At 41.3% G+C, this 13,930-nt stretch overlaps 1 protein-coding gene across 5 annotated transcripts in view; it reads left to right on the top strand.

The window, feature by feature from the left end:
• JDP2 (Jun dimerization protein 2) overlaps window positions 1–13,930 on the top strand; it is a 78,088-nt gene that overhangs the window by 15,231 nt on the left and 48,927 nt on the right. For all 5 annotated transcript variants that reach the window (XM_043987839.1, XM_043987841.1, XM_043987840.1 and 2 more), the window contains one exon: window positions 1,583–1,824. In XM_043987839.1, coding sequence (XP_043843774.1) covers window positions 1,583–1,824 — 242 coding nt within the window. The remainder of the gene's footprint in view (window positions 1–1,582; window positions 1,825–13,930) is intronic.

The following is a 13,930-nucleotide window of genomic DNA, read 5'->3' as shown; positions in this document are numbered from 1 at the left end:
CTCTATCCACTGCACCACCTAGCTGCCCCCATTTAATACATATTTGTTGTTGTTGAGTCATACTAGGTATGGCCAACTCTTCATGACCCCATTTTAGGGTTTTCTTGGCAGAGATACTGGAATGGTTTTCCATTTCCTTCTCCAACTCCTTTTATAGATGAGGAAACTGAGGCAAACAGGGTTTGCCCTTGTAAAGTCACACAACTAGTAAGTACCTGAGACTGGATTTGAACTCAGGAAGGTGTCTCCTAGTGCTCAATCCACTGCACCTAGCTGCCCTCCCTTAATAAATGTATGTTGACTATTGACTGACTGACCTGAGAATTTTCTGTCCCACTGAAATCACACGGATACAGACCCTCTCTCTATTAAGGTTTACAAGATCTATTCCTCATGGCAATCCTGAAGGTGTGGGCAGAGCAACTCTTTTTATCCTTCTTTTACAGAGAAGGGAGCCGAGGTAACTTTCTTTATCCAAATTTTCACAACTTGTCAGTATGTGAGCTAGAATTTGATCCCAAACCCTCTCACTCCAGAAACAGTACCTGATGATGACCACTGGAACAACTCCATACAAATCCCATGTTCTTTTCACACCAACACTGTTAAAAGGAAAATGGCAGACACAGCTAACGAGAATATAGGAGTGGTTGATGGAAACGAGACTCGAGGAAGTGGACCATTTTGGGTCAACGACAGACGATCTTCACTACTGTCACTTGTGTCTTAGAACTCTCATTGTCTACTTGTGAGAGTCATTGAGAAGGGAGAAGAGGAATAAAGGTCCACATTGGGTGGCACTGAAAGATCTATCACCTTCTATACTCTTCCAACCCCTAATGATTTGTGGCCCCCTCCTATTTATCCCCATTGACCTGGAAGGTGTGATGTTGTATTTATTAACCTTAAGTCCATTGAATCTGAGAGGGGTAGACCTAAAGGGGGGGTGGTTCATTTAAATTCAGATAACATTTATCAATCCGCTATAGGGTACAATGCTTTGTATTAGATGCTGGGGAAACTATGAAGATGAATAAAACTTGGTTGCTGCCCTCAGGAATCTTGCAGTCTGTCACATTTTTCATTCTCCACCTCTGGCCCTCACTAGAACTCTCCTACATTTTCTTCCTCATATATACCATACATATCTCTTTTACATGGATTTGTTCTATATCAGGGGGATTATGTGGGTTTAGAAGTAAATAGAATAGGCATATGCGTCTTGAGTGCCTCTAGGAAACCATCCTACACCCCCCTCCCCAAATCTCTTCTACCCAGCTGCCACCATGCCTGAAGTTTCACCATAAGTGATTCAATCCTTTGGTCCTATTCTAATGTGGAATAATTCCAAAAGGTTAAATCTTTAACATTCTTAATTGTCAGCAATTCGTTTTCTTCTTGGCAGCAGGGCCTTGGGGGTGGTGGGGAGAGGTATCTGTCTCCAGCATCTACAGAGGAGAGATTAAAAGACTGCTCCAAAAGGAGAGTTGCTGAAGACTGAGGTCCCTTGCGTCATGGTTTCCCCCAGGGTCAACATCTCTTGGATGAGTGATGATCAGTGTCTCACTTTTCTCTCCCTTAGGCGGCGGCGTCATTCCTTCTGCTATGATGCCGGGGCAGATCCCAGACCCTTCTTTGACAGCAGGTGCTCTGCCAGGGCTTGGCCCCTTGACGGGACTGCCTGGCACCGCTCTAACGGCAGAGGAGCTGAAGTACGCTGACATCCGTAACATCGCTGACATCCGCAACATCGGTGCTGTGATCTCGCCCTTACATTTCCTGGAGGTGAAATTGGGGAAGAGGCCTCAGCCGGTCAAGAGTGAGGTGAGTGGGGGCAGCTCGGTGGCACAGTGGATAGAGCACTGGCCCTGGATTCAGGAGTACCTGAGTTCAAATCCAGCCTCAGACACTTAACACTTACTAGCTGTATGACCCTGGGCAAGTCACTTAACCCCAATTGCCCTGCAAAAAAAAAAAAAAAAGAGTGAGGTGAGTGGCTCTCCCCTTCTGCCTGCCTCCCCGCCTTACCCCTTGTGGGTTCCATCTCTGGAATGAACTATCATGAGACCTAGGTTCTCATCTTAGTACATATCACTAGCTAACTATGAAGTCACATAATGAATTGATCTCTACCCCAGGCTTCTAATCTCTGTCAAATGGGGGTGTTAATATTTGATCTACCAGCCTCTCAGAGGCTCAGAAGAGATAATGGGTATGAAAGTGTGATGAAAATATGGAGTATGGAGGCTTATTATCATCACCATCAACATTATCACAATTATCACTTAATGCCATGTAGGTGCTAACCCAGTGGACACAGTGTTGTGTGCCAATGGCCAGTAACCACCAAGCCCAAGCCCTCAGACATCAACTGAGTCACTGTAACTTGGTCATCCTTGGATGGTGTTTGCAAAGTACCCACATGTGGCTAGAGTAATTTCGATCTCTGACAAAAGATTTCAAGACCTTTTATTTCAAGAAAGCAGTATTATTCCAGGGATTGATTGGGACTGGAGGCCTAATGAGCTACCTCCTGGTCCCATTGATTTTTTTTAACACCTACTTACTATAATCTCTCTACTTCCCTGCACCCGCCCCCAAAGTCATCATTTGATACCTTATTATGTTGGTCCATACGAGGAACCAGGGAGATTCATTTTGGAGAAGTAAAAGATTTAAAGGGTTCCCAATTTGAAGAAAGATTAGATTGTTTTGCTTGGACCTAGAGAGAAGAACTAGAGGTAGTATATGGGCTTATTAGGCCGGGGTTTCAAATAGTCATAAGGATTGATTTCTTTCTTAGCAGAGCTGTCAGATAATGGTATGGGCTGGCTCAGGAGAAGTGAAAGCACCACTTCTTGAGTATTTTGTAGAAAAGATCTCTGATTTGGGTAGGGTTTAACTAGATGACCTTCATGGATACTTCCAACAATAGCATTTTGTGGAACTTGCAAAGTTTTTTTTTTTTACTACCATTTGCCTAGATGCATGGATGATCTGATTCAAGCCTGTGTCTCCCCGTAAAGGAAGTTGAAGGTTTCAGGGTATTCGGGGCAGATATGATGCCAATACCTTGTTAAGTTAGGTTTGATGGGTATTCATAGATCATTGAAAAGTTAACAAAAGTCAACAAGAATTTAGTAAGTCCCTATTATGTACTGGGCACTGTGTTTATCACTAAAATTGACTTAGTCCTAATCTAACAAAAATATTCACTAAGCACATGGTAATACTTAGCTTCAGTAGCTGTCCCCTCCTCCCCTCTTTGTCTCCAAATGGAGCCATATGAGCAGGATGTAATGACTCGTAGTCTCAGGGAGATCTAATAAGTCAAAGGTCATAGATCACATGTGGACAGGACTTTTTATTCCCATAGGTGGCCAGGAAGCCATGTCAATACAGCCATAGGCTACCAGGAAGCTATTATCAAAGGAAATACAGCTTCAGTCTTACCCCATGACTTTATTGCCTTTTAGGGAAAAATATAACCTAACCCATGTAGTGGGCTCTTTGGGGACTAGGGAACTGGGAAGAGATACTCTGGTAGATGTTATATGCCTTATAACATAGGGGTAAGACCAAGCTGGGGGTGATGTACACAGTTTCTAGGGGGATGGAGTAGGTACTTTTAATGAGTTAAGTTACATCTGTTAGCTGCTCGAGGGTACCGATCTTTAAGGATGAATCCTTTGAAAAAGGAAGATAAAGATCTGAAAGATCTCTTTACTTCTTGGAAAGGTTCTGGTTCTAGGAGGGGCTAGTGGAATCAGATATTACAAAACCAACACCCTTCATCATTGATTGCCATCATATAAAAACTGGGAGGAAAATGTCTGAGATCTATTAAGGCCAGACAAGTATTTCATAGCATCAGAGGATAAGCAATTCAGAGCTGGAAAGGGCCTCATAGGCCAAGTACTCCAACTCACTCTTTTCATAGATGGGGAACTGAGGCTAAGGTGATTAAGTGACTTCCCTAGGATTATACAGCTTGAAAGAATCTGAGGTAGGATTCAAACACAGGTCTTCCTGCACTCTATTTACTATACTGTTGTTTATTGACTGACAGTTAAGAGTTTATATTTTTTGAAGTAGGGTAGGAAGGTGGCCCAGTGAATAATAGGGTGCTAGGCCTGAAGTCGTGAAGACCTGAATTCAACTCTGGCCTATGGCACTTACTAGCTGTGTGACCTTGGGCAAGTCACTTAACCTCTGCATGTCTCAGTTTCCTAATAATAGCCCCTAATTCACAGGGTGAGTGTGAGGATCAAATGAGATAATATTCACAAAGTATTTATCATAGTTGTTGGCACTTAGTAGGTACTATATATACTATTCCCTTCTAAGTTGCATTTGGTTGATGATATGATATTTACAACCATGCTAATATATTAACTGATAAGTTATAATGTTATCTATTATTAATGATAATTCATTGACATTGACAATTAGATATATAAAGTGATAGTGTGTTCTAGTAAGTGGAAAGCAGGGTGGTCTGAGTCAAGAAGATCTTGGTTCAAATTCTACTTTTTACCCGTACTAGCTGTGTCATGAGAGCAAGGCAATGAACCTCTTAACTCCCTAGAAAACTCTCTAAGACTTTAGTTACAGATATGGTACCATTTCTGCATTGGTATGGAGAGTTTGCAGTTTGAGTCTCCCCACGAGTGAAATCGCAGGTCTGATTCCCTTATTAAGAAAAGCAATATAACTATGATCTTTTTAGATTATTTATTTATAATTGTATAATCAGAGGCAACTCAGTGGTGCACTGGGGCCTGGGGTCAGGAAGATCTGAGTTCAAATTTGACCTCAGATACTTACTAGCTGTGTGACCCTGGGCAAGTCATTTAACCCTATCGGCCTCGGTTTCCTCATCTGTAAAATGAGCTGGAGAAGGAAATGGCAAACCACACATATCTTTGCCAAGAAAACCCCAGGGGCAGCTAGGTGGCACAGTGGATAGAGCACCGGCCCTGGATTCAGGAGGACCTGAGTTCAAATCCGGTCTCAGACACTTGACACTTACTGGCTGTGTGACCCTAGGCAAGTCACTTAACCTCAATTGCCTCACCAAAAAAATAAAAGAAAAGAAAACCCCAAATGGGGTCACAAAAAGCCAAACATAATTGAAACAACTGAACAACAACAACAAAAAATTGTGTAATCCTGGAGTTTATTTTGCTCTTCATGAAGAGTGTTATAGTCTACAATTGTATAGCAGAAAGTACACTGAACTAGTAATTGTGATAATTAGTTTTTCATCCTGGCCCCACCAGCTTTGGGCAAATCACTTCACCTCTCGAGCGTGTAGTTTCCTTATCTGTACTATGAAGAGCTAAAATTTTATGATTCTCTATTCTTGAGAAGTGGCATGACATAGTAGATAGAATCAGGGGTGTGCTAGTAAGTGTTTAACAACTTACTCACTGAAAAAAAAAATATGTACCTAAAACACATTTTTAAGTTTAATTTGTACTATTAATATTTTCTTTATCACTTTCGTAACTCTAGAGAATCAACAAAACAATAAATCAAGCCCTGACTTGTAGCCTTTGCTCATTTCTGAAATGTGAATGTTCATAAAAAATTGAACGATTGGCTCTCAAGAAGTAGGATACCTCTGGATAAAGTGTTTTATTAGAAATCAGTAAGTTTAGTTCAGTTGTTTTTCAGGCATGTCTGACTTTCTATGCCCCCATTTGGAGTTTTCTTGGCAAAGATACCAGAGTGATTTCTTTCTCCAGCTCATTTTACAGATAAGAAAACTGAGGCAAACAGGGTTAAGTGGCTTGTCCAAGGTCACACAGCTAGTAAAGTGTCTGAGGCCAGATTTGAACTGAGGAAGATAAGTCCTATTATTCCAGGCCCAGCACTCCTAGTTACCCAGAAAATCAGGGATCTGGCCACTGACAGTAGCTTTGTGACTATGTTCATCTCTGAGCATCAGTTTCCTCATCTGAAAATGGGGATAATAAAACCAGCAATAGGTATCTCATAGGGTTGCAGTGAGTCACAGATGAAATAATGTATTCAAAATGCTTTGCAAAACTTCAGGTTTTATGTAAGTTCAGTTATTATTATTTCTTCTTCCTGTTCCCTAAACAGAACTGTTATCTATTGCATATTATGCATTGCACAGCATAATTGCTATTGAAAGCATTAAAGACTAGAATTTCAGGCACCTGGGGGTGCCATGAATAGAATGTTGGACATGGAGTTGGGAACACCTGAGTTCAAATCCTGCCTCGGACACTTACTAGCTATGTGACCTTGAGCAAGTCAATTAACCTCTCTCAGTCCTAGTTTCCTCATCTGTAAGGGGATGATAAAAAATAGCATCTACCTTATAAGGGTTGTTGTGAGATTCAAACAAGATAATAAAAGAAAAGTGCTTTAGAAACCTTAAAGCACAATAAACACACTGGCTGTTGTTGCTGTTGTTGTTGTTGTTATTTTAGAAGGGGAAATTATAGGACCAATCAGTATAGAGGCAGATTTTTAGGGCACAGTGTTGCTTAAACTGGATTTTGTCCAGGACACCCAATTTAATACCACCTACCCCTTTCCACTCTGGAAAAAGGCGCTAAAGAACCTTTCCTTTTTTTAAAGAAAAGACTTTTTTTAGTTTGGGTATTTTTATACTTTACAGCCACCCCAAAAAATTGGTGGCATATGTCCTGTACCTGATAATGACGTCCTGTCCTCACAAGGACCCGTAAAAATCTGCCGTCAAAATGAGTCCGTGAAAAAAAAAAAAAAAGAAGAAGCCATTTTTAGGGCATATTTGCATATCTTCCCCCTCACTGTCTGGCTTCAGTTTTCTGGGGAGTCAGGAAGATGTAGAATATCATGCTGGTCTCTGGCCAGGCCACTGCCAAGATGGCAGCTCCTTCTTCCTTAAGTGCCCGAATAGGTTTGCAGGGTGCAAGGCAAGGTATAAGAAGACTGAAAAGGTAGGAGGGGACCAGGTTAGGAAGAGCTCTAAAAGCCAGAGGATTTTAAATCCTATTTATTTTTTAATTTATTGTGTGTAATAAATATGCATACACGCCTTGTATATAACGTGCATGTTTGTACACATGGGCATGCATGTGTGTATAGGTATGTGGACATGCATACTATATATTGATGTATTACATGTAAATATAGATTTATATTTTATTATATATTTGATCCATATACACAACCACACATGTGTGTATATTTACATACATGTATATGTGTACACATGCACATACATACATTGTATACACACGTGTATGTATATAATCTCTCTATATTATATATATATATATATGGAGATAATAGGAAGTCACTGGGGTTGAATGAGTGAGAGTGTGTGTGTGCACATGTGCACCAAGATCAGAGGTCACTGTTTCCTTACCTCTTGCTAAAGAATTTTCCTTCAGTCTGGAGCATGTGGCCAGCTGTGTTCTGAGGTCCACAGTATAGTACTTTGAGGAAAATAGCTAGCTTGGCCCATTAGAATGTAAGCTTCCTGAAGGCAGCAGTCAGTAGTTGTTAGCTAACAATTTTCCTGCTACTGTGGTCATGATGATAATAGAGATTGAGGGAGGACACAGACTGCTTCCTTCCTTCCTTCCTTCCTTTCCTGTCTTTTAATCCACCAGCCTCAACCTTCTAGGTAACAGGGATTATAGGTATGTGCCACCACACTTGGCCAGACTGTATTCTTGAAAGTGACTAGGTGGGGACAGCTAGGTGGCGCAGTGGATAGAGCATGGGCCCTGGAGTCAGGAGGACCTGAGTTCTAATCTGGCCTCAGACACTTGACACTTATTAACAGTGTGACCCTGGGCAAAATAGATATGTGTCAATGCCTTTAGTTTCCTTCACCTTTAAAAAGTCATCTCTTAGGGGCAGCTAGGTGGCGCAGTGGATAGAGCACTGGCCCTGCAGTCAGGACTACCTGAGTTCAAATCCGGTCTCAGACATTTGACACTTACTAGCTGTGTGACCCTGAACAAGTCACTTAACCCTTGTTGCCCTGCAAAACAAAAACAACAACAAAGAAAGTGACTAGGTGGCTTTTGAGCCACAGAGTGAGACATCACAGAGGTTTGGGTCATTCTACAAGATAAAATTGGAATATAAGCATAATGCTCTCTTGTAGCCCTGGATTCTTTATGATGATTTCTGGGCTGTGGTTTTGGGGGCTGATTATTTCCCCATGTCTTCATCGTTCTTTTTGCTTCCTTCTGCTTTCTACTTTCCCTCATTTATTCCCTCCTCTCTTCCTTCTACAATACCTCTATGAATGTGGCCACCATGATGCATCAGTAGATTGTGAATGCTTAGTTGGTAGATCTTCAAGCCACCACCATATCCTCACTAAATCACAGAATTTCAGAGCTGGAAAGGACTTAATAAGTTTCCATCTCATCCAACCATGCCCCCTCCCCATAAGTGTCCCTTTTAGTAAGTGGTCATCCTCTTCTCTGCATGGATCCCCAGATGGGGAATTGAGTGTGGCCAGAAGTTGGGAGTCTAACCTAAAGAAGTTCTTTTAAAGTAAAGAACGGAAAAGAAATGTTTTATCAAATCTCTGGACTCGAGACTGGTCCCTTGAAATTTCTTTGTATTTATCTTTCTCTATATTTAGTATAGGTGTATTTGTGTACCTGTTGTTTCTGTCCAATAGAATATAAGCTCTTCGAGGGGAGGGTCTGTTTCATTTTTATCCTGCCTCTCAGCACAGTAGATGCTTGTTGAATGAATAAAAATCTCCCTGCTCCTTGAGGGCTGGGACTGTTTGATTTTTCACTTTTCTCGCCAACATTTTGTTTGAATCATGCCTTGCATATAGTAGGTATTTAATAAATGCTTGTTCAAGATCCTTTGCCACCACTATTCTCCTTCTACTTACTCCGGTGAGAGATACTGCATAAGTTCTTGACTCTTTGAAATTTTGTACCTTGCCCCTTTGTGGGCTACTTGACCCTTCCACCTCCCTATTATGTGTGGTCTTTCCCACCCTACCCCCCATTAGAAATGTAAGCTTCTTGAGGAAAAGGGTTGTCTTGCTTTCTTATATTTGTATTCCCAGCACTTTGAACAGTTTCTGGTACATTTTGTTGAGCTGTTTTAGTTGTGTCCAACTCTTCATGCATGATGCCATTTGGAGTTTTCTTGGCAGAGATCCTGGACTGGTTTTCCATTTCCTTCTCCAGCTCATTTTACAGATGAGGAAACTGAGGTAAACAGGGTTAAGTGACTTGCCTAGGGTTATACTGCTACTAAGTATCTGAGGCAGGATTTGAACTCAGGAAGACGAGTCTTCCTCACTTCAGGCCTGGCAGTCTTTCCACTGTATCACCTACCTGCCTACCTGGTACACAGTAAGAGCTTAACAAATACTTTATGTATAAGAAAACCTTTAAATGTAGTTTTGTTGCAAAACATACAAACATGCAAAATTTTTTAAAAGTTAAAAAACACACACATACACATACACACATACAACTTCCCTAGATGTTATAAAACACACACACACACACACACACACACCCCTTCCCTAAGTGACAGCCAAAAGGAATATACACTTAAGGTTATTTGTGAGACTAGCCCAGTCATCCAATTAAAGTCTCTGTTTTAATATTAGTAACCTGATTTGAGAAGAGGAAAAACCCCCACTATATTTATGTTTCATTTCATAGGGAAGTTGAGGTCTGGCTGTCAATATTACCCTTCTAGGATGTTTGCACTTAAGAGGAAACAGTTTTGGAATTTACATTTTGCACTTCAATAGTTCTACAGTTGCAGTCAGGGCAGACTCTCTAAGGAGACCACCAGGGACCAGCCTCTGGAGATTTGTGGGATAACCTTCACTTTTAGGAAAGGAAGCTGTCTTGACCTGTTGTGCTCTGCCTAGTGGTCTAGAATCTTAGGAATATGCCTGGAGTGTTATGGAAGTTGTCCTGCCTTGATGACAAGTCGTTAGCGCGCACACACACACACACACACACACACACACACACACAGAGCACCATTTCTGTACTTCTCCTTCATGAGCATAGCTCACATTCCTACATGACTCTTTTTTTTTTTTTTTTTGCGGGGCAATGGGGTTAAGTGACTTGCCCAGGGTCACACAGCTAGTAAGTGTTAAGTGTCCGAGGCTGGATTTGAACTCAGGAACTCCTGAATCCAGGGCTGGTGCTTTATCCACTGCGCCACCTAGCCGCCCCCCCCCACATGACTCTTAAATGCTAAATTGTAAAAGAGTGTTTCTTGAATTTGACTTCTTGCTGGAATGCCTTCAGTCATTCATCAATTCTAGGGTATATTTTTTTAAAAATCACAATTTTAATAAGAAAAAACATTCCCCTAAGATTGGTTTCAGTCTTAGGGAGTTTCTTTGTTTTTAGGTTTGTTTGTTTTTTCCAGTGTATTGAATAGCTCTGAATTAGAAATATGGAGACCTGGGTTCAAATTCTAGCTAGATTATGAGTACCTTGAAAGCAGGGAATGTATCTAATATTTCTTTGCTTCCTATCCTCCATCCCAAAACTTCTTTAATAGTAAGGAAGTTAGGAAAGGGAGAAAAAAGCAATAAACATTTATATATTGCCTACTATGTGCCAGGAAATGTGCTAATCCCCTGATAATAATATTAATATATATAATAATTATTATTTTTCAGTTGAAGAAACTGAAGCAAACAGAGGTTAAGTAACTTGTCCAGGGTCATACAGCTAGTAAGTATCTGAGTACAGATTCAAACTCAAATCTTTCTGACTCAAGGCTCAGTGCTCTATCTACTGAGCCACCAGCTACCTTGATAGTCTCTATCACATGGAAGACATTTAATATATTTATTGATCTGAAAACTCATCAAATGTGTGATCTTAGAAAAGATACTTAACCTCTGTGTCTCAGTGTTCTCATTTATCAAATGGGGAGAAGATCATAGATCTAAGTCAGGAAGAAATGTCAGAGAGGGTCTAGTTCAGTTGCTTCATTTCACAGGTGAGGAAGTGACTTTCTCAAGGTCGCATGGATAGCAAGTAGAAGAGCCAGGATTCAAGCCTAGATCCTTTCACTTTAGGTCCAACCCCCCTGGAGCATGGCTAATAACATCTGCTTTGCCTGCCTCTCAGGATTGTTTTGTGGTTCAAGTTAGATAATAGCTAGCATTTTATAGCCTTTAAGGTTTGAAAAAACACTTTACCTATATTATCTTATTTGTTCTTCCCAACTATCCTGGGAGATAGGTGTTTTTATTATTCCCATTTTGGGGGGTAGGGCAATGAGGGTTAAGTGACTTGCCCAAGGTCATGCAGCTAGTAAGTGTCAAGTGTCTGAGGCCAGATTTGAACTCAGGTCCTCCCGAATCCAGGGCCAGTGTTTTATCCACTGCGCCACTTAGCTGCCCCTTATTATTCCCATTTTACAGATAAAGAAACTGAAGCTGAAAGAGGCTAAGCAACATGCTGATGGTCACACTGCTAACAAGTATCTGGGGCAAGATTTGAACTCAGGACTCAGGACTTCCTGACTCCCGAGTTCAGCAGTCTTTCTCTAGCACTGGAAAAGACAAAAGTACTAGAAAGTGTCATAAAAAGAAAAATAGAGACAACTATTAAGGAGATTAAGGTGAACTTAGCAGGCATGTGTTTGGGGGGTAGTGATGTGAAAAGTGACAAGGGAGCTGGCACTAAAGTAGAATTAGGGTTAGACTCAGTAGGTAGTTACTTAGGGTACAACATACAAAGGGGTGCCTACATGGACATTCTTTAGTGTTACTTTTTAAGAAGTACAGTTTTTTTTATATTAAGGGATTCCACTCTACATGTTATATGTCTTTATTTTGTAATCTGTCAAGTTGCATGTGTGATTGTAAAGACTATGCCTCTAGTGGATGACAACACTGGGGGTGGGTGGAAGAAGGCGGTGGAGGGAAGAGAGCACCATTTTGTACTTTGCCAAACAAAGGAATATAACCCAGTTCCCTGTGTCAGCCTCGGCTCAATGCCCTCTATCAGTGTTCTAGAACAAAGGTGAAGGAGGGTGTGGAAGCAGAATGTGGAGCATGTCAGAGCACCTTGTCTGTGCCTCTATCCAGAGAATACCTTGACTAATGGCATAGATAGCACGCTTAGCAAATTCCCAGGTAACATAAAATGGGGGGGGGGGGGTGTGATTGCAACACTTAGCACAGTGCCGGGTAAATACTAGGTGCTTAATAAATGTTTGTCGATTGGATGACTTGGTCAAGATCCCAAATGATCTTGACAGGCTAGAACATTGGACCAAATTGAATCAGATGGAATTTCATAGGGATGTATGGTTCAAAAAAAAAAAATCTTATTCACACATATAAGATAGGGATTGCAGTTTTCTTGAAAAAGATCTGGGGGTGTTAGTAACCTACAAACTCAATATAAGTCATTGGTGTGATATGATTGCGGAGAAAGCTTATGTGATTGCAAGTAGCCTTAAGAAAGGTGTAGGGGCAGCTAGGTGGCACAGTGGATAAAGCACCAGCCCTGGATTCATGAGTACCTGAGTTCAAATCCGGCCTCAGACACTTGACACTTACTAGCTGTGTGACCCTGGGCAAGTCACTTAACCCCCATTGCCCTGCAAAAAAACAAACAAACAAACAAAACAAAACAAAACAAACAAACAAAAAAGAAAGGTGTAGTGTCCAAGAAGGAGGAGCTGAGAGCTTTGCTTATTCTTGGCCTTAGTTATATCACATCTGGATATTCTGCTCAGTTCTGGGTGCCCCATTTTAGGAAGGTCATTAATCAGCTGGAAAGTGTCCAGGGTAGGGCAACCAGGATAGTTAATAGTCTCAAGTTTATACCATATACGGACTATCTGAAGAAGGAAGGCATATTTATCCTGGAGAAGAGAAAATTTGAGGTGGGACAGTGATATGTGATGACCTGATAACTTGTGTTCAGATATTCAAAGGGCTTTCATGTGGAAGAGATATTAAGCCAGTTGTGTTTAGTTCCAAAAGGTAGTTCTGAGAGCAATGGGTAGAAGAGGCAAATTTAACTCCAAGGCAAGGAAAACTCACTAACCATTCAAGTTATCCCAAAGAGGAATGTGCTGGAGGGGCAGCTAGGTGGTGCAGTGGATAGAGCCCTGGAGTCAGGAGGACCTGAATTCAAATCTGGCCTCAGACACTTAACACTTACTAGCTATGTGACCTTGGGCAAGTCACTTAACCCCAATTGCCTCACCCCCCCAAAAAAAGAGGAATGTGCTGGGTTCAGCTATTATCTCCATGCAGATGATATATCCTAGATCTATATATCCCACCTTAGTCTCTCTCTTCTAAGCCTTAACTTAGAAGACCTCTTATGGAGTCATATAACTGAATGTGGGGGTCATGAAAAATTTAGCAACAGTAAAAGGTTAAGAAGCTTGATTATATGCCTGTATGCTCCGGGGTTGCATAAAAATTTCTCAGACAAACAAGGAGTCATGAGAAGAAAAAAGTTTAAGAAGCTCTATTCTCAACTATGATCCCGTGCCACCAATTACCATTGGGCATTTCCAACTTGATGTCCCATAGGTATCTCAAACTTCTAAAATAGAACCCATTTTCTTCCTCCCTCCCAGCCTCCCAAACCTACTTCTTTCTGAACCTGTTACTGTCAAAGGTACCAGCAGCTTCAGGTCATCAGATCTGAAATCTTGGGAACAACCTCTTCTCATTCTTACTCATATTCCATGTCTAATCAGTTGCCAAATAAGTGTTGCTTCTATCTCTGCAACTTCTCCAGTATGCCTTCCATGCCCCCATCCACATAGCCTGGTTCAGTCCGTCATCGCCTCTTGCTCAGACTATTGCAATAGCCTCCTAATTGGTCTCCCCGATTCATCTTTCCTCTCCAATTCATCCTCTCCACAAGCACCAAAGCTACTTTCCTAAGGCAAAGGTATG

The sequence above is a fragment of the Dromiciops gliroides genome, chromosome 2 (assembly GCF_019393635.1).
Source record: "Dromiciops gliroides isolate mDroGli1 chromosome 2, mDroGli1.pri, whole genome shotgun sequence".
NCBI lineage: Eukaryota > Metazoa > Chordata > Mammalia > Microbiotheria > Microbiotheriidae > Dromiciops > Dromiciops gliroides.
Note: the sequence above shows the minus strand (reverse complement) of the source record. Positions and strands in the feature narration are given on the sequence as shown.